The sequence below is a fragment of the Diabrotica virgifera genome, chromosome 5, assembly GCF_917563875.1.
Source record: "Diabrotica virgifera virgifera chromosome 5, PGI_DIABVI_V3a".
NCBI lineage: Eukaryota > Metazoa > Arthropoda > Insecta > Coleoptera > Chrysomelidae > Diabrotica > Diabrotica virgifera.
Window position 1 is genome coordinate 233,474,780 of NC_065447.1, and position 22,370 is coordinate 233,497,149.

Below are 22,370 nucleotides of genomic sequence, written 5' to 3' on the forward strand. Positions count from 1 at the left end.
ATCATATAAACAATACATACACGAGTCAAAAAACTTGTGAAGTCGTAACAATTAAGTTGATTTGAGATACTACTTAGGGGGTGACTTTCCCGATTTTTTACCAAAAAAAAGGGACTAACTTTATTTTGGACGTAACTTGTTTACTTTTGATACTAGAAATTTTTTTTATAAGACAAAAATGAAGATTTTTTTAAACACTTTAAATAAGTTGTAATAAGTTTTCCCCGAAATCTGCTTAATTTTTGGTTATTTCACGTTAAAATATTCCATTTGGAATTTGACGAATATGAACCTATTTTTCATTAGCTATAACTTTGCTTCTTCTAGGTATAGAGACGTGATATGTACACCATTTTTTTAAATTATTTACAGACTATATTTTTGCTAAGAATGTTTTTTCGACAAAATACTTACTATTTGAGTTATTTGCGAAAAACCGTCTGAGAGCGTGGTTATTTTGTTGAAAAAATGAACATATTTACTGGCAAATAACTCGAAAAGTATTAATTTAATGAAAAAACTCTATAGAACAAAACTTACTTAAAATTAGTCAGTTTATCCATTTCCGAACTTACTTTTTACGAATATTTTTCACCCCCCAAGAGGGGGTGAAAACCGCCCCCAGGGTAAAAGCACATATCGGCACAATATCACTTTTTTTCTTTGACTTGTTAGCTATGTGTATGCCAAATTTCATGCCAATGCAAGAGGTTCTTTAAAATTTAGAGGTTTTGCAATATTTTGCCGTTAAAGAGCGGACTATGAATTCAAACAAACAATACAATTTAAAAGTATATACTGTACCTTGAAGAACAATAAGTAACAGAAAGGATTCATCAAAAAATTGAGGCGACGTGGTTATCTGCCAAGTTTCGTTAAAATTTCCCGTCTGAATAGGTTTAAACCATATCGGAAAATCTAGAGATTCGCCAGGCAATAAAAGAAGTTCTCTTCTATCGAAATAAAAGGGAGACGACGCTTTCGGGACTACCGGTGTTATATCTCGAAATGTTCTGTATTTTTCGTATATTGAAAAATATATTCTGAGGGTGAATTTTCCTTTATTTGCAAACTTCAAGTAATTGATTATGGGTACTTTAGGTATTTTTCCTGAATCACATATAACTCTTATCTATAAAAGATAATAAAATATAATTTTTAAAAAGTATGGTCGGATATAGTGGGTACTCAGTTAATTAGCCCATTTTTTATACAAGGAAATTTAACAAGTGATAAATTATGAAATGCTAGAGCTATATATGTCTTCAGAAATGTTAGAGCTATATACTGTAAAAATTTCAGAAAAAAGAATGTGTGTGTACTTTGTACGCACGTATTTAAAAAAAATAAAAGAATAAAACGCACACAAACACATTGAAAAAATGCCACAAAGAAAAAATGATTTCTGAACGATAATAATTGTTGGCAAAAATTTTAAATACGCATTTTCTGAAAAAAAAAATTATATAACAAATATACTATTGTGGTTTCAATTTATCAATCAAAGGCAAAATGAAAATTAAATTCAATTTTTTTATTTTATAACGCGGGCACATAAATTTGATACACCCTGTATATTGAGCTGTAAATATTTATTAGAATTTAGTTTGGATGTAAGTGGATTTCTCTTTTAATGAGCTTTCCGATGAACCATTAAAGACTTTTGTGAATAATTAAAGTGAAAAGGACGATGTATTTAGGTTTAAAATGGAGAAAGTTTGTTTACTACGGAAACTATAGAATCCACAGCTGGATGTAATTATCGTTTTCAAGAAAAGTGGTTTTAAAAGAAAGTTTGGAATTTTAATATCTTTGTTTCAACACGAGTAAATGTTGTATAGTTCCCCGAAAGTAATTAGGATGGTCGGAATAATTTTGAAAAAGACTGTTTGTTTGTCGAATGGAAAAGATTGTTTATGATTCTTGGCAACCTGGAAGGGGAAAAGTGGTTTGAATGATTGAGATAGTTTGAAAAAGAAGTCATTATGTTTTTGGCATCGCTGAAGAGCAGTTCGACGTTTTCGTGGATAGATAGTTAGCAAGTACCAGTGGCTGTTTGATAGTGGAGAATAGTGTTGAAAAGTGGAACGAGAGACAGATCAAATTGAGACGAAATACCTCTTTGATTCTGTATTATTGTGAGAAGGAGAGCAGAGAATTTTTGGAGTTTTGTTTGAATCGAGTACGTGTCAAAAGAGGCTCGGCTTGTTGGAGAATTGGTGCTGGTATGCTGATAGTTTTGAAGCTGGAGAACGGAGAGGGCTTTGATGAGTAGCCTTTGACATAGTCAACGAGGGAGAGCTGTTTTTGGGTCACGAGATGACATCAGAGTGATTGAAGCAAAAGGTCAGTCAACTTATGTGAAAGATATTTTTATGTTCGGAAACTAAAATTTTGAGTAAAAAGCATATGAATTAAAATTCCAATATTTCTAAAAGTAAATAGGAAGTATAGCTAATCTTGCGAATACATAAATTTGTTTGTTTAATTTTGTTTTACCAAAGTCATCGGGAACAAACCGATAAATTATTTTTTTTAACTATAATAAATTTAAGTGGTAAAAATTTCATTCGGACATCTGTGTCCACAGGTTTTTAGACTTGATAGATTTTAGGGTATTGATTTTGATAAATAAAAGACAATTCTGTATTTTTATTTTAATATTTTGCTTTATTTCTTTTCCCTATTTTATCCCGATTAGGATCAACTAAGAGATACTGAACCCACGAGAGAAGATAAGTATAACGTGAGATAATTTGGATTTTTTTAATAGTATAAAAAGGCACCCTGAGATTTATTATTCATTTTTTATGTATGATTTGCGACAATTAAATAATTAATCAAATAAATAATAATTAATATAAAATTAATAAAAAGCAGATCATAACAATACTTACAATCATAACATGCATAAAAAAATAAAAAAATAAAACTTGCATCGGGAATTGAGCCCGTGAATTTCGTTGCCGATGATTCGTAATCGAAGCGTAGACTCACTCGTCCAATCCCACATTATTTATCATGTGGAAAAATACGGTAACTGAACGTTTTACTGTTTGACAGTTGTTTTGAAAATTAAATTATGTAGTTTAAATTTTGTGGAAGAAAATATAAAAATATAACAAAACAGTAAGAAAACAATATATTAGATGAAGATTGGTAGAACTTTTGTTGGTAATCAAATTAAGTATGTAAATCAAAGCATTACATACCTACTAGATAAATAAATCTACGCCAAAAAATCATAATTTAAAAATAAAAATCGAACCAAATTTGGGATTTCTCTCTAAAATCCGCATTATTGAGAAAATAAATGTATGTATTTCAACCTAATCCAAATGTATAATTACAATATGATTATAATAAAAACTACTTACCAAATTAGAATGAGTTTTCCTTGTGCAAAATAGTCCAAAAGTCCAAAAATATAGGTATATGAAAACTATTTAAAAAGGCAGTATAACTATTAACTAACTTTTGTTTGTTGTTTCTTTTCACACAAATTTTAAAACGCAACAACCATAAATAATCTAACTACAGCTGTGCCACAGCCGCCATATTGAATAATTTTTGACATGTCATTTGAACATCCAATCAGAACAAAGTTATAATGCGCATGCGCCCGGCTGCTAGGTTTTACCATATAAAAATTTACCCTCTATCGCCGGTAAAGAAGTATAACTTCAAAAAAATTTTAAAATTGAACAGAGTTGTAGCGAGGTAAACGCAAAAAAACGTGATTTCTTTTTTTTTATTTTTTAGGTTAAAATTGCGATTTTGACAATGTTCCCCCACATAAAATTCAATATAAACCTCATTTTCGTTTTCAGCACCTTCAAAAATATAAAGTATGAATGAAATTAGTCATTGACCTCTCCGTGGTCATTACCTGGTCATTTTAGGGGTATCTCCCGCTCGCCTATAATGGCAACAACGAAGTGATTCACGGACCATTGTGTCCAGTCTGAACTCTGAACACAGATTTACATTGAAAAAAAAAGTGTACCAGTTTTTTATGACGGGAAGTGTACTAATAATTACGTACCTAAGCCTAAGAGATATATAACTTATGGCTGGTTACACCAACAGATCTTAAGCTCCAGCTTAGCTAAGCTCAGCTTATACTTTAATACTGGGGCCACACTAGCATCTAATACCGTTAATTATCGCATTATTTGCATTGGAAATATGTCAAATAATGCGATAATTAACGGCATTAGACGCTAGTGGGGCACCGGCATGGGCACCGGCATCAGGATTTACATTTAAATTAAGCTTAAGGTACGTCTTAAGCTTAATATTTACCTTAGGGAAGGAACTTTCGATGAATCACCAACCAAAAGACATAGATAACGACGCATACAGGGTGAGTCATAAGGAACTGTATTATAATACATACTCCTACCTCGTATAGAGGCTCCTATGGGGAATAACAAATGACCATTAAAAAGTGTCTGCTCCCCTTGTTTAATAATATACAGGGCGAGTTTCGCATTTTGACAGAAATTTATATTCGTCATAATTTTTGAACGGTCAGATCGATGTGTCTCTTATTTTTGTCAATCGTTACACTATTACCACCTAATCAACTGATTTATTCAAACTAGAAAACAATCAGGTCCAGCTTTAAAAAATTAGTTCGTTTGGGTCTTAGAAAAAATTTCACCCTATATACGCTTTTTGAAAACTCTAATATGAATTTTACAAATTAGACAAATAGGCAATTAAAATGGCATATTTATTTTTGTCCCCACACTATTACTTAATTTTTTATAAAAAAATCAAATTTGACTATGAATTAAAAGTTTGATAAAGTAAAGCATAGTTTTAAAAAAATTAACTTTTATTACAAAAATTATTTTTTTAACAAATATTTGATTTATGTTACCACCCAATCAACTGATTTATTCAAACTAGAAAAAAATCAGGTCCGGCTTTAAAAAATTAGTTCGTTTGGGTCTTAGAAAAAATTTCACCCTGTATACGCTTTCTGAAAACTCTAATATGAATTTTACAAATTAGACAAATAGACAATTAATATGGCATAGGTATTTATTTTTTCCACCACCTGATTACTTAATATTTTATAAAAAAATCAAATTTGACTATGAATAATAATTAAATGTTTGGTAAAGTGAACCATAGATTTAAAAAAATTTACTTTTATTACAAAAATTAATTTTTTTTTAACAAATATTTAATTTATGTTACCACCCAATCAACTTATTTATTCAAACTAGAAAAAATCAGGCCCGGATTTAAAAAATTATTTCGTTTTGGTCTTAGAAAAAATTTCACCCTGTATACGCTTTTTGAAAACTCTAATATGAATTTTACAAATTAGACAAATAGACAATTAATATGTCATAGGTATTTATTTTTTCCACCACCTGATTACTTAATTTTTTATAAAAAATTCAAATTTGACTATGAATAATAATTAAAAGTTTGGTAAAGTGAACCATAGATTTAAAAAAATTACTTTTATTACAAAAATTAATTTTTTTTAACAAATATTTCATTTAATCAAGTACATTCAAATGGGAAATAAGCCACAATTTTACCTAAAAATGATTTTATTAACGTTTCGACGCCCAAGTCGGGTGTCGTTGTCAAAATACAAAATACAAAATTATTTTGTATTTTGACAACGACACCCGACTTGGGCGTCGAAACGTTAATAAAATCATTTTTAGGTAAAATTGTGGCTTATTTCCCATTTGAATGTACTTGATTATAAAAATGCCACAAGAAAATAGCTTCAGAACAACATTAAAATATTTCATTTATGTTACCACCCAATCAACTGATTTATTCAAACTAGAAAAAATCAGGCCCGGATATAAAAAATTATTTCGTTTTGGTCTTAGAAAAAATTTCACCCTGTATACGCTTTTTGAAAACTCTAATATGAATTTTACAAATAAGACAAATAGGCAATTAAAATGGCATATTTATTTTCTTCCCCACACGACTACTTAATTTTTTATTAAAAAATCAAATTTGTCAAAATCGGAATTTTAACCTAACAATGAAAAAAAAAAAGATGAAATCACGGTAACTCGCTACAACGTTCCATTTAAATTTTTTTTTCTGAAATTTTTACAGCACATATCTCTTAACATTGTGAAGACTATGACAATTGTTGTAGACTTTCAGTATTCTTCTCGTAAAAGTTATGAATTTTTAAAAATAAAAGGTGCAGCTTCGTGAATTGCAAAGTTAAATCGCAAAAATTAAGTGAAAAAATTTAAAATTTATCTATTTGATCACATCTATGTTACACTATAGAGTCCAAAGAGAAGTGTTATAGATCTAGACGTGTTATAGAAAAAAAAATGGTGAAACTTTTAATTTTAAGAAAAACGTTGTTTAATTTTTTTTATTTTTATGGTAAAATTGTGATTTTGATAAATTTGATTTTTTAATAAAAAATTAAGTAATCGTGTGGGAAAAAAATAAATATGCCGTTTTAATTGCTTATTTGTCTAATTTGTAAAATTCATATTAGAGTTTTCACAAAGCGTATACAGGGTGAAATTTTTTCTAAGACTCAAACGAACTAATTTTTTAAAGCCGGACCTCATTTTTTTCTAGTTTGAATAAATCAGTTGATTGGGTGGTAACATAAATCAAATGTTTGTTTAAAAAAATTAATCTTTGTAATAAAACTTAATTTTTTTTAAATCTATGGTTCACTTTACCAAATTTTTAATTCATAGTCAAATTTGATTTTTTTATAAAGAATTAAGTAATCGTGTGGGGAAAAAAGTAAATATGTCATTTTAATTGCCCATTTGTCTAATTTGTAAAATTAATATTAGAGTTTTCAAAAAGCGTATACAGGGTGAAATTTTTTCTAAGACCCAAACGAACAAATTTTTTAAAGCCGGACCTGATTTTTTTCTAGTTTGAATAAATCAGTTGATTAGGTGGTAATAGTGTAACGATTGACCAAAATAAGAGACACATCGATCTCACCGTTCAAAAATTATGACGAATACAAATTTCTGTCAAAATGCGAAACTCGCCCTGTATATTATTAAACCATGGGAGCAGACACTTTTTAATGGTCATTTGTTATTCCCCATAGGGGCCTCTATACGAGGTAGGAGTATGTACAGTTCCTCATGACACCCTGTATGCATTAAGTTCCCTTAGTTTTCGTAACTAGCGTGTTTATTGGATTTAATTTGTCTGTCGGCGCCGGCGGTCTAAGTTTCATGTGAGCTAATACATTTTTATGTTTCAATAATTTTTTTCCTTTTTGAACCTTGTTAGGGGGGAAAATTTCCTCAATTTTCCCCGTAGATCTGTCACTGTACCGTTTTTAACGAACATGCAACTGTTTCAAGACTTTTCACTCTAAATCTGTAGATCATGTGAATTTGTAACAGTCTTTTTTTACAAAATTTATTTTTATTTAAAATTATAATTATATTGTAGCTTTCTCCTGATTATGCTAACAAAAAATTAGCGAAATATTAAGCAACAAAAACAGAGAGCTTATTTTCAAATAACAGACCGCATACCTGATATTTCACAAAAATTAAGCCCGGAAATTTCAAAGTGAATTAGTTCCTATATTTTAACAGGCCAGAGGGATGACCTCTACTACTGTGGGAGATACTGGTTTACGACCTTTAAAAAGAGTTCAATAGAGGATTCCGTGCTGTAGGCTATGCGGCCGATCTATTTATAGTGGTTAGGGTAGGTTAAGTGAGTTTCCAGCTAATTAGAGTAGGAAGTATTGAAATTAGTTATTTAACTAATTAAAATTGCAAACGATAAAATAACATAAAAACAGTATAGGAAACAATTTAACGTAAGTATGAGCTTTCAAACAGAGAGAAACGTATTTAAAACGATAGAGAAGATATAAGAAGGAAGGCCATCAAACCAATTCGTTTCGTAGGTATGTTTCTGTAAGAAGAGCGTTGCCAAAGTATATGAGAAATGAATATGTAGGTATCTAAATATTGCCAGGTACACTTTTATATAAATTTAAAAAATCTGCAACTATAATATAAGGCTAGCTGGGGTATTTATCACCTATTATATTAAGAAGTGAGTTGGACTATCAACCAAAACAATAAAAAAAAATCAAAAATTGTAAGATCGGAAGTTATGACGAATCTAAAAAGAAAAAAGGTAGAATATTTGGAACAACTTATGAGGTATCATAACAGACTGCATACTTAGGGCACATATTACGAGGAGAACGATACACTTTTCAACAATTGGTACTCGAAGGAAAGATAAACAGTAAGAGAGGTCTAGGACATAAAAAGATGTCATGGCTGCGTAATATGTATTCGCTAATGGACAGACAAATGGTCGACGGCATAAAATGGCTGACAAATATATTTAACAAAATATATGACACAGGCATAATTCCCCAAAAATGGCTAGAATCAACTTTTATAAATCTTCCAAAAAAACCCAATGCGAGAAAGTGCGAAGACTATAGAATTATAAGCCTTATGTATGAGCCATTTACTTAAAACATTTCTAAAGGTCATTCACAAACGAATATATACAAAGTGCGAGGAACAACTAGCAAGAACACAATTCGGATTTCGTGATGCTCTGGGAACACGGGAGGCCCTTTTTGCTGTACAAGTGCTATTTCAGAGATGCAGGGATGTAAATTGTGATATATACGTATGCTTTATAGATTACCAGAAAGCATTTGACAGAGTAAAACATGACAAATTATTAACTCTAATGCAAGAAATTGGAATTGACAACAAAGATCTCAGAAACGTTTATTACAATCAAATGGCAAAAATCAAAATAGAAGACCAGTTAACTGATAAAATTGCAATAGAACGAGGAGTACGACAGGGCTGTATTTTATCTCCACTACTATTCAATATTTACTTTGAATGGATATTTAAGGAAGCTTTAGAAGGTTGTGCGAAGGGCGTGTTAATAAATGGTGAATGGTTGAATAACATTAGATATGTAGATAACACCATAGTTTTCGCCGATAATCTGAATGATTTACAGATATTAACAAATCGTATAACAGAAGTCAGCAACAGATATGGACTAGCTCTTAACATAAAGAAGACCAAATTTATGACAATTAGTAAAAACCAATATTAAACGCTCAACTTACAGTCAACCAACAGAATATCGAAAGAGTTGAGCAATATACATATCTGGGTACGAATTTAAATAGCCAATGGGACCACTCGACAGAAATTAAACAGCGGATAATAAAAGCGAAAGCAGCATACGTTAGAATAAGACCCATTTTCAAGAGTCGAGACATATTAAAAACAAAATACCGGCTGTTGAAAAGCTACATATTCACAGTTCTGCTCTACGGGATGGAAGCGTGGACACTAACTCTTGCATCTATGAATCGGCTCGAAGCTTTCGAAATGTGGTGTTATAGGCGCATCTTATGTATATCCTGGGTTGACCGAATTACTAATGTGGAAGTCCTGCGTAGAATGGGGAAAGAGTGTGAAATTCTCATAACCATCAAAACAAAAAAATTAGAATATCTAGGACATGAAATGAGAAATCAAGAACGTTACGGCCTTCTCCAACTGATTCTCCAAGGGAAGGTAAATGGCAAAAGAGGACCGGGAAGAAGACGCATTTCCTGGCTTCAAAATTTACGAAAGTGGTATAACACCACTACCACTGAACTGTTCCGCGCTGCGGTAAACAAAGTTAAGATAGCCATGATGATCGCCAACATCCGGAACGGATAGGCACTTTAAGAAGAAGAATGGACAGACATCCACATCTATGATATGCTTCGCAATGCTGCTGAAGGCAGAATAATTTAATATTGACTATTTTTAACATCTCACCTGACAAGACAATGTACGGTGGACGCTTACGCAGAAATGCATGACACCTTAAGAAGAGAAGAATGAGTAATCAACAGTACTAATTAATAAAAATATAATGCAAGATAATTTCGAAATAAAAACAAATCTTGGTCATACTAGACTGCCATGGATGCGAAAGGCTATAGCGGGATAAGATGGTCAAAAATGCCCCCGGACCGATCAGCCCTGCTACTTATGTTTTCCATAAAGGATATAAAATTATGCCCTCATGCAAATTTTTAGCTATCCAGAGGTCCTAAAACGCCTTAAATCGAGAAAAGAAGAATTTTTAGGTTTTATTTTTTTGTGAGCGCAATTTTACTTTAAAAAATCTGAAAAAATTCAGGACATTGTATCTTTTGAATATAAAACAACCTAATTTTTTTCAGATTTTTGTAATGAAAAATGAGCCCAGAAAATTTTTTTGAAATTTTCAAAAAATTTTTAGGTTATGATAATATGATTTGGCCAACTTTTAAATAGCATTTTTTTGTGTATATTTTGCCGTTCTTTTAAATGGCAGAGGCAGAATTTTTAATATTTGAGCGGAAAGAACGAAAAAATCGGAAAAACCGTTTTTGGCTGTCTCGAGATGCATCTCGGGACAGCCAATTTTAGGATTTGGGATCCTAACTACAATTGAAAAAAAAATCTAAAAATATGAATTTTGTCATAAAATTTGGTATGTGGAGTTATAATAATATTTGGAACAACTTTTCCAAATAACTTTTATCGATATCTGTAACGCGAAGCAAATCGAATCGCATATCGAAAATTCACCCTGTTTGTGGATTCGCAGTAGGCCGCGTTTAAAATTTAAAGTTCAGTTGACTATTTTAAAAATTGTGAACCATCAACCTGTATGACAGCGCAAAATTTCAAATCTGTATATATTTTGATAGCCGAAACATAGGGGTGTCTTTACCTTAAATGCGACACACTGTATCTTATCAATTCGATAATCTATTACAACTAATATAGTTGTATTTTTTATAGATTCAAAATATATAATGAGAATACTGACTAATTCACTAATTTAATCATAAAAGGTTCAAATTGATTGCATTGAAATATTGAACAAATTAATGCGTATTAATATAATTATATAATTAAATATTATTATAATTATTATAATAAAACAGTGAGTTTTATGTATAAAAACCCTCAAGTATCTCGGAAACGACTTGCACGTTTTTCATAAGTTTTGGTGGGTAGGGGTTTTCTAATGCAGCCGATATTACAGTGATAATTTATTACATTGTTGTCAGATTTTCCGTTTTTCTGGAAATCTAATGAACTTTCTTATTTCAAAAGAACACCCTGTATATTTTTTGCGTTTCGAAGTCCTTACGATATACTGACTATTTTTTATGATATATACTCTATACCTAAATGCCATAGTTTCGGAGTTATTGCTACATTTATTAAAAAAAAAAAATTTAAGAAATTATAAAAATCAATTTTTTTGGCCCGTGTAGACAATATTTTACGTTCTTTGGATCTCTGGGAACAAGAAGTTAATCGTTTTCGAGTTATAAACAATTTAAAACTGAAAAAAAATCGAATAATGACGATTTTCAAGGTTCAAAAATAAAAATAAAAAAACAATATTTTTGAAACTGCGGAGTATGTTAATGAAGCGCATATGAGAGGACGGGCGATCGGGCTGCATTAACAACTAAAAAACAATATTTTAGAATGAAACAAGCTCAAATTACTTATTGGTAACTGATAAAATAAGGCTTTAGCTTGAATTTCTATAGGTACTTGGCAGTTTCAAAAATAATATTTTTGATTTGTGTTTTTTAACCTTGAAAATCGTAATTATTCGATTTCTTTTCAGTTTTAAATTATTTATAACTCGAAAACGATTAACTTAAGAGAAAAATTACAAGAAAACTTTTTTGTTCCCAATGGTCCAAAAAACGTAAAATAATGTCGAAAAACGCAGGCCGAAAAAACTGATTTTTATAATTTATTGTTTAAAAAGTTTTTTAAATAAATGTAGCAATAACTCAGAAATTATGGCCTTTAGGTATAGGGAATATAACATGGAAAATAATCAGTATTTCTTAAGGACTTCAAAATTCAAAAAATATACAGGGTGTTCCATTTGAAATAAGAAATTTAATTAGATTTTCAGAAAAACGGAAGATCTGACAACAATGTAAGTATTATAATATCGGCCACATTAGAAAACTCCAACCCACCACAATCCATAAAAATCGTGCAAGCCATTTCCGAGATAATTGAGGGTTTCCATACATAAAACTCACTCTGTATATTATATTATATTATATTATTACACATAATTATATACACATTATTAATACACATTAATAATTAGTTCCATACTTCAATGCAATCAATTTAAACTTTTTATGATAAAATTAGTGAAGTACTTTGATTGTATATTTTGAATCTATAAAAAATACGACTATATTAGTTACAATAAATTAACAAATTGACAAGATACAGTGTGTCGCATTTAAGATGAAGACACCCCTATGTTTCGGCTATAAAAATATATACAGATTTGAAATTTTGCACAGTCATACAGGGTTATGGTTCACAATTTTTAAAATAGTCAACTGAACTTTAAATTTTAAACGCGGCCTACTACAAACAGGGTGAATTTTCGATATATGCGATTCGATTTGCTTCGCTTTACAGATATCGATAAAAGTTATTTGGAAGAGTTGTTCCAAATATAATTATAACCCCACATACCAAATTTTATGAGAAATGTTGTTCTGAAGCTATTTTCTTGTGGCATTTTTACAATTTTAACTATCTAGAATGGGAAATAAGCCACAATATTATTAAAAATGATTTTTATTAACGTTTCGACGCCCAAATCGGGTGCCGTTGTCAAAATACAAAATACTATTAATATAAACAAAAATGTTGCTTAGTAAAAAAATTCTTCTAATAATTTATTTAATTTGACTCATTTATATCGGCAATTCAGATACATATGATACATTTTAAAGTAGAATACTTTAAAATGATATTGCCAATATTTATGAGTTGCGTTCCTGGGACGACTTTACTGAAAGATAGTTCATTCGATTACATGAAATCAACCCAAATCAATGTGGTTGTCTTTTTAAAGACAGATCACATGCTATGATTTTTTTGTGACGGATATTCTTGAGTTGGGGTTGATTTAATGTAATCGAATGAACTATCTTTCAGTAAAGTCGTCCCAGGAACGCAACTCATAATTATTGGCAATATCATTTTAAAGTCTTCTACTTTAAAATGTATCATATGTATCTGAATTGCCGATATAAATGAGTCAAATTAAATAAATTATTAGAAGAATTTTTTTACTAAGCAACAACATTTTTGTTTATATTAATAGTATTTTGTATTTTGACAACGGCACCCGATTTGGGCGTCGAAACGTTAATAAAAATCATTTTTAATAATATTGTGGCTTATTTCCCATTCTAAATAGTTAAAATTTATGAGAAAATTCACAATTTTAGTTTTTTTTTCAGTTGTTGTAGTCAGGATCCTAAATCCTAAAATTGGCTGTCCCGAGATGCATCTCGAGACAGCCAAAAACGGTTTTTTCGATTTTTTCGTTCTTTCCGAAAAGTTGGCCAAATCATATTATCATAACCTAAAAATTTTTTGAAAATTTCAAAAATTTTTCCTGGGCTCATTTTTCATTACAAAACTCTGGAAAAAATTAGGTTGTTTTGTATTCAAAATATACAACCTCTTGAATTTTTTCAGATTTTTAAAGTAAAATTGCGCTCACAAAAAAATAAAACCTAAAAATTCTTCTTTTCTCGATTTAAGACGTTTTAGGACCTCTGGGAAGCTAAAAATTTGCATGAGGGCATAATTTTATATCCTTTATCGAAAACATAAGTAGCGGGGCTGATCGATGCTGGGCCATTTTGACCATCTTATCCCGCTATAGCCTTTGAGAGAATGGTTTAGTAGCACATAGCTTTGTCAGATAAGTGGTAAAAACAATCAACATAGGCTCTATGAATTCCAATGCCCAATATCAATAGGACAAGTAAAACAATCAGAAGAAAATAATTATAGAAATATCTGTCTAATTTAGGTACATTGATAGCTTATAGAAAATAAAATAATACATTACCTTCATTGTACCTTGTTTTATGACATGTTCTGTAATTCTAGTGCCATTTATTACCAAGTTTACTACCTCATTGTTAGGATCATACAATAAATCTTCTAATTTATTTGTCTCAAAATCTTCTAATTTTTCTAAAGTTGAAGCCTCAAATGAATCCTTCAAATGCCTAGATAATTAATAAAAATCACGAGAAAGAATTGAATTGAAGAAAAAAACGAAGAAATAGTGTAAGTTACCTTTCTCCATTCTTTTTACTAATTTCTAATTCGTCCACACTTAGTTGTTTCTCTTCTTCTGTAAATAACATTAAATCTGAGCGATGAGGTCTCAGGTTTTTCAATTTTATTGAAATATTTTCCAGTACCATTTTTCTGTATGAGTTCTTTTTCCAAAGTGTAAATATATTTCTGAAATATAAATGATTTTATTGGTGTGATCAGTGGTCGGTATTTACCACTATTACGAAAAAAATTCAGTAGTCAACTGGATGCTATACAATTATTAATAAAAATAGTATATTATGCAACGAGTATTTAATGATGGTCATTGTGATGCGAGTATGATGGATACGACATGCCGCGTAACGGCGAATGTCATCTAGAATACGAGCATCATAATGATGCTAAAATGAAGTGCATCAAAATATATAAATTGTAAACACAATGCCTTATATTTGACATATTTAAGCAAATAATTTAATAAATTTATGCGTACGTCTAAAGCAGAATCTAAGGCATAAAAATCCCAACATTAATGGTAATAGGTATAGAAGACGGCAGGAGCTAAGCATTTAGTGGCAAAAAGTGTCACATACCACATTTCAAGAATCCTAATGAGGTAAGGGCACATACCACACTTGAGCATTATACACTTCCCATATTTAGTGATGTTACCACATTTCGGCTGTTAGCAAATCTTAACCGGTATGTGGTCCGGTTACCACATTTGCGCACAACAAAAATTAGGTGAACATTGCAAACTCTGTGTACTTACATAATTTATTTTTGAAAAAAATATACTTACCACATCTGCCATCTATACCATGGATAAATAAAACCAAGAATGTGCTATGAAAACGTTACTTACCTGGTTTTGGGCAATATATTTTTGTCATCTGGTGCAGGTTCTGAAGTTGGTATTAATTTCATTTTCGGAATTTCATTTTTTTGTGCGCTGGTAGGCACATAAAAGTAAATCGGATTTTCACACAAACATCTATTCCGGCACTGCAATTTGCAATGCTCTTTCAAACTTGGCGGTAAATTAAAGAATGCGGGATTTCCTCTATATTTGTCAAAGTTTACGTTGATATGCATATTTTCAAAGAAGATCTGTTCTTGATGTACTGTTCGATAATCTTCAGCAACATTCATGAGTAAGTCACCAGGTTCTCGATTTAGTCTTTCGGCTAACATCTTGTTAGTTTCTGCTCGGATCTTCTCCCATTTTTCCCCATTTTGTGGAAGGCTATTACATTCTTGGTCCGTTAGTGTATCAAGTTTGTTGTTTTCTTCGTCGAGAATGTTGTTTGAAGTTGGTGTTTCTAAAAAAAATTCAGAAATGTACATTCGTCCATATTCAGAGATATAAAGTAAATGGCTTTGGCATGACATTATTGATAACGATATAGGAATGAATGAAAAAACATTCTCAGAAGAATCTTTGGACCTTATTATAACCCTAATAGCAACCAATACCGAATAAGAACAAATGCTGGGGTCAAGCAGATATATAGGGCAAGCGACGTAGTCTAAGAAATTAAATCACAACCTCTAAGATGGCCTGGCCATGTCCATAGACTCCCTAACCGCCTTGCCAAGTTAATCTGGAAGGAAGCCCGCACCGGAAGAAGACTTAGGATGTCGAATGCGATGGAGAGAAAATATATTGTCACATTTAAGAACAATGGGGCCTCCCAGTGATCCAACTATAATGAAAGACTGTTCGAGATGGAAGCGAATTGTGCAGTCAGCCAAGACACACCCCGGGTTATAGTGCAACGCGAAGAAGAAGAAGAAGAAGAAGAAGAAGAAGAAGTAGAAGGTATAGGAATGGGATATTGTATAAAGGGCTATATAAAGTGGTAAAATCTGCACTCGCTGGATTCTTATTTGGGATTGGACTTACGAAAGTATATATTATTTAAAACACCCTTTAGGTAAATTTTTAGCACCCTAGGTGGCACCAGGGTTCTCCTATCACATAAATGTGTTTTTTCTAAAAACAAATTTTCTGAGCAATCTGCTTTGCTTTAAAAATCTGAAAAGATTCATGAATATACATTTTCATTACCAACGTCCTTCTGATTTTTTTCAGATATTTTTGATCAAAAGTTTTTGTTATGTAGGTAATTTTTGGCAAAAGTAAATAATTTTTTTTATCTACTTTTTGAAGTTATACTTCTTTAGGCGCGATTGAGATTGAGGGTGATTATTTATTATTATTCTATGCGCGCATACGTACACCGACAGTATGGTATTAGTCGTTATACGGGCTCTGATTGGGTGTTAAAATGATCTGTCAATAATAAATAATTGTTCAATATGGAGGTAAACAAATGTTGTATAATATATTAGTTTTATTGTTGTGAGGACAGAAACAAAAAAGTTTATAATTGTAGTGACTTTTTAAATAGTTTTTAAAAGCAACAGGTACGTAATAATAATTGTAAATGTTTCAGTATCCTAATAAAAAATTTCATAGGTACCTACCTATTTGAACTTACCAAAATACATAGTATGTAATACTTTTATTTACATAATTTGATTACCATCAAAATTTCTATCAATATTTACCTAATATATTGTTTTCTTACTCTATGTTTTGTTGTATTTTTCAATTCTAAATCATTTCAATTCAAAATCAAAATAATTTGATTTAATTTAGAACTGTCAAAAGTTTAATCCGTTTAGTTAGTTGATCTTCGCACATAATGACGCATTGTCTCCGTGGCGAAGCGTTTAAGGTGAATGAATGTTAATACTAACTGCGCTGATAAGTGGGTTCGGACCCCAATGGAAACTTTTTTTTTTATTTTTTTTATACATTTTATGATTGTAAGTATATTTTTTATATAATTTTATTTTCAGAAAATACGTATTTAGTTAAAAAAATTTCCGACAATTATTGTTTAGAAATCATTTGTGGCATTTTTTAATGTGTTTGTGTGTGTTTTATTCTTTTATTATTTTATTTTTTGGCACTGTTTTAATAAAAATGTTTGAGAAGTAGTAAGTGTAAATTAGTTTAATATTTAAATAAAATATAAATAAAATTCGTTTAAATCATATAATAGAAGTATAACTTCTTACGTGCATACAAAGTACACACACATTCTTTTTTTTTAATGGCGGGGTTAGATTTTACATTTTCTGTCCGTAACATCTTCAAAAACTGCAAAAATCTACTTTTTTTGTGTGTTTGTCCCATATTTTTAGTATTGTTCTGAAGCTATTTTCTTGTGGCATTTTTACAATTTTAACTACTTAGAATGGGAAATAAGCCACAATATTATTAAAAAATGATTTTTTATTAACGTTTCGACGCCCAAATCAATATATCAATACATATAATACATTTTAAAGTCTTCTACTTTAAAATGTATTATATGTATCTGAATTGCCGATATAAATGAGTCAAATTAAATAAATTATTAGAAAAATTTTTTTACTAAGCAACAACATTTTTGTTTATGTTAATAGTATTTTGTATTTTGACAACGGCACCCGATTTGGGCGTCGAAACGTTAATAAAAATCATTTTTTAATAATATTGTGGCTTATTTCCCATTCTAAGTAGTTAAAAAATATTTTTAGTACATACACTCAACTGCGTGTCAATCAATAATGATTTTTGGTAACTGTTTTTTGGTATTTCGTACCTAGATCAGGTTCGCTAACTTCAGACCAGAACATGCTGAAATTACGACAAACCCTTTTTTTGGTGATATTTTACCATGTTTTTAGTATATACCCTTAACTGTATGTAAATAAAAAACAATGTTTCATCTATGTTTGCCGTTTTTTCTAATTGCAGGATAATGCTGTTTTTTTAAACTCGAAAAAAACTGCATTTTCAAGGGATTTTTTTTATATTATTTTAAGTACATAACCTCATTTAAATGTGATGGTTTCATATCCATTACAATATACTCATAATACGTTAGGTACATGGATTTGATATGGACATATGGATAATGCATTAACAAAATTATTTACCTACTGAAATACACACACTCAAACTTATATGGAATCACCATGTATTTCTAAGTAATATTTATTTCTTTTGAAAAAACTTGTTACTGTTGCGAAGAATAAAGGTTTTTATTGAAAATAAACAAACCTATCAGACAATCAAATAGTTCAGCTCGGTAAGGTATAGGTTATTTGCTTGAGTTGCAGATTGAACGAAAATAAATAAACTAACTTACAACGGGGAAAGATTATTGGTCTTGTGGACCAAGTAATGTTCTCAGAGGGACCTAGCTGTAGAGCTAGACGTAACACAGGGCGTTAACCTCAGGGTAAAAACCTATGCTAGGTAACAGGACTAAAAAAGCTCAAAAATAAAGCAAGGGAAAGTCACCAAAAAGTAATAACCGCTCGCCACGATCGTTTAATTGTCCAATCAGTTGGAAGACACTCAACCATTTCTCACCTGTAGCTCTAAAGGCAGCTTTTAGAAGCTACCGGTGTAACTCTTTCAGTTGAAACGATAAGAAGAAGAGTTCGTGACAAGAAGTATACAGCAGGAGACAGTTATGGGTTCCCGAGTTATCCAGGCAGCACAAGATTGATCGCCTAAATTGGTGTCAACATTGGGAATTGACAAAATGTGCTATTTTCAGAAAAAGTCAGGATTTGTGTTAAATCAGATGACCCACGAAATCGTGTACTTTGAGGTCAAGGAAGACAAGCAAGAACGAAAACTGTCAGTTCTGTTCACAAATATACAAGGGGAAGTGTAATGTTCTGGAAAGGAATTGTGATCCGTAAAAGCACTCCTTTAGTTTTCATCCAATCAACTTTAAGTGCTCACAGGTATGTTGATAACCTGTAGTTAGTTTCTGGAAAGGTGCAACGGGAGAAAATTTAATTTTCTTGCATGATAATGGACCTCCACATACCATTAGATTGACTAGAGACATCATTGAAGCAGAAGGTATCCCTTGTTTGGAGTGGCCTGCTTGCTCACCCGAGCTTAACCCTATAAAGTATTTGGGATATGCCTAAAAGAAAATACAGAGCTCGCCGGGATAATCTACAAAACACCGCACGGTTAGTACAAGCTGCTCTTGAAGGATGGAGCAACCTACCACAACAAAATGTTGATAATTTGATTAGGAGCGTGCCCATGCAAACTGAAGCTTGCATAAGGACTAGAGGTGATAACACTGACTACCAAGAAAAATAAAAAAAAATAAATAAAAACAATTTAAACATTATTAGTTTTACATTGAAATTTTTTTGCTATTGACTGTAAAACAACTGTAAAACAAACTTCAATTTGTTTGTTAAATATTTTATTGTTTTATTTCATTGTTATGTATTTGTTTTTTAGATTGCTTTAAAATAAATATTTTTTGACTTCGTGTGTTCGTTTTTTAAAATTCGCCCGAAATAATAAAAAATATCAGATGATTCCATAATATAAGTTTGAGTGTGTGTAGATTTGTAACTTATAAAAATATTTTAGCTCGCTAACTATCTAACGATTTTCTTTTTGGTAAATCTTATCAATTCACCATCTTCGGAACAGTCAAGATCGAGAACACATACTTGAAGTAATATAATAGAAATACGGCAATAAAATTTTTTCCAAAGGCCCTTAAACCTCTCCTTTTTCCCATTATTGACAAAATTGAAGATACTCTTCCCCGTAATGAATTTTAGATTTATTTTTTGAAATAGGAGAACGAAACACGGTTTAGCAAGGAGATTAACTCTGTGGAGTTTGATAAAATTGATTAAACGATTATTTTCACTTTAGTATCTATATTTAAGGCCATCGGTACATAATTCGCAAATATTTTACGGGTATCCCTACTTTTTCTGTCTTTACACGGCAAATTACGTGTAGTAAAATTCACACTGGTATGGATATGTAAACATTACTAGAATGTCATTCTACTTCAAAATGTCATCCATCATTAATTTAAAGAGATGGCTTTTGAATGTTCTTGGATAACTGTTATTTTTATAATTTCAAATTATTTATTCAGTTAATAAATGTGATTATTTCATTCATAGGAGATTCTGACCAATAGAAAGCTACATAAATCTAAATTAAACTCATAACTTTTTTGATTATTTCATTCATAGGAGATTCTGACCAATAGAAAGCTACAGAAATCTGAATTAAATCGATAATTTTTGATAATCTCCCGTCGTTAAGTATATTACGTCAGATACCCTTCGTTGCTACGAAAAAATACATTCAGGTGACATTAACGACAATTAATGTTTTAAAAATTATAAAAGTGATGACTTTCAATCGTCAAATACATATTTATAACAACTGTGTGTTTAGTTGTACTAATTTGTACTTACATAAATAAATTACAATAAAATTTTGGTTTTGAACAGTTTTATTCATGAAATCATCGCAACAAATTGCACTCGATCTCTAAAATTAATATAGAATTTTAGAACTCTTGTGCAATTACTACTGATAATTTTTTCACTAACTATGTATTCAGTGATTGTAATAATTTATATGTACAACAAAAACTAATACTCAATCGAGAAAAGAGGAAAAGTGTTAAAGTGATTTTTTAATAATATATTGTTACTATGGAACGCTTACAATTTTGAACATCTTTAACAACAAAAAACTTGGATCACAGAATATATTATCCTGATGTATTCTCTACTTGGATCTTCCACAAATAATACACAATAAATAACTTTCAATTAAGTTCACGTCTTAAATCAATTATTTATCAAATACACTATATATCAATATTATTTAATCAACAACTCAAAATATTCCCGATGCCATGTCAAATATTTAAAATTGGCACTGTCTGACTGACAGTATGCTGACAATATTTTATTCGACTGAGTGCGTTGTATGACAAAGTTAGATTTGGAAATATTACCACGGACATTGTGTTCATTGACACTGAAAAAACCAATAAATATTTTTGAAAAATTTAAACGCAGAATGAAAGACTATGTTATTACCGAGGGCCGAAAGTCCCTTAAAATAAATAAAAAGTTTATTTTGAATGAGATATTTTAAATTAAATATCACACTAAATTTTCTCTTAGTTTTTCACCCCTGTAACTTATTAAAATAAAGATTATAGAAGTTCTCAGGGACTTATGGCCCTCGCCAATAACGTAATATTTCATTCGGCTTTTAAATTTTTCAAAAATACTTATTAGTTTTCTCAGGATTCTAAACAAATGAATCCCAATTTAAATAGCATTGCAGCCGAAAATACGTACCGATCCTCTTAAGCCTATACAGTCGAATCAGCTTATTATAATTAGGTTTAAGCAATATAAATTTGAGATCCCGAAAAGTTTTCATTTACTTCCTAATAAATTGGTCCGTTTAAAGGAATATATTTTATCAAAGGTAGGTATCAAAATAATGCTTATAGAATATTTTTCAGGAAAACGAATAACTTTTTATGTACATAATCCTAAAAATTTAAATTATGTCTGGTTTACTAAGCTCTGTGAGGTAATAAATACTTTCTTACTTTGTTATCAGCACCAATTCGACACTTCTCCAACAAATGTATAGGTCATAAAGTACTTTTTCATTTATCTAAAAATTTGTACTGCCCGCTCACTGCGTTGCTTGTTAATAAATTTTTGGATATAGTAAAAAAATCAGTATTAACGATTATTTTTCAAGAAAAAATAAGTCATTTTGTTGTATCGTACCCTGACTTCAATAGAGCCATAACCCTAAAAAGACGGAAAATCTATCTTTTTTGCCTAACATGTTCCTTTTAGGTTCCTAACAAGATTCTAGGGTACTGGTGAGGGATAACGTATATGCGCAGTTATAGTCGGTGTATGAGAGAGAAAGTATTCGAAATAATGAAATAGCAAATTTTATATTATTTGTTACTTTATTAGGTTTGTTCGTAGTACGATCCATATCGATCAGCAACCGTTGCCAACTATCAGACGCATGCGCAGTTAACAGTTAGCGCTGCGCAGTTAACAGTTCGAGTTCGTAGACTACGAACGCGCTTGCGTCTGACGGTTGGCAACGGTTGCTGATCGTTCTACGAACAAACCTATTATTACGAATACTTTGTCTCCCATACACCGACTACAATACTGCGCATAGACGCTATCCCCCACCGGCACCTTTGGAATCTGTGCATTGTATTACGTATGTATTATGTACATATACATATAAAATATATA

At 30.7% G+C, this 22,370-nt stretch overlaps 1 protein-coding gene across 1 annotated transcript in view; it reads right to left on the reverse strand.

The window, feature by feature from the left end:
• LOC114334328 (uncharacterized) overlaps nucleotides 1-22,370 on the reverse strand; it is a 72,541-nt gene that overhangs the window by 42,761 nt on the left and 7,410 nt on the right. The window contains exons 3-6 of the mRNA XM_028284364.2: nucleotides 15,064-15,520; nucleotides 14,214-14,384; nucleotides 13,981-14,143; nucleotides 805-1,132 (exon numbers count right to left, since the gene is read on the reverse strand). Of these exons, the coding sequence (XP_028140165.1) occupies nucleotides 805-1,132; nucleotides 13,981-14,143; nucleotides 14,214-14,384; nucleotides 15,064-15,520 (1,119 nt within the window). The remainder of the gene's footprint in view (nucleotides 1-804; nucleotides 1,133-13,980; nucleotides 14,144-14,213; nucleotides 14,385-15,063; nucleotides 15,521-22,370) is intronic.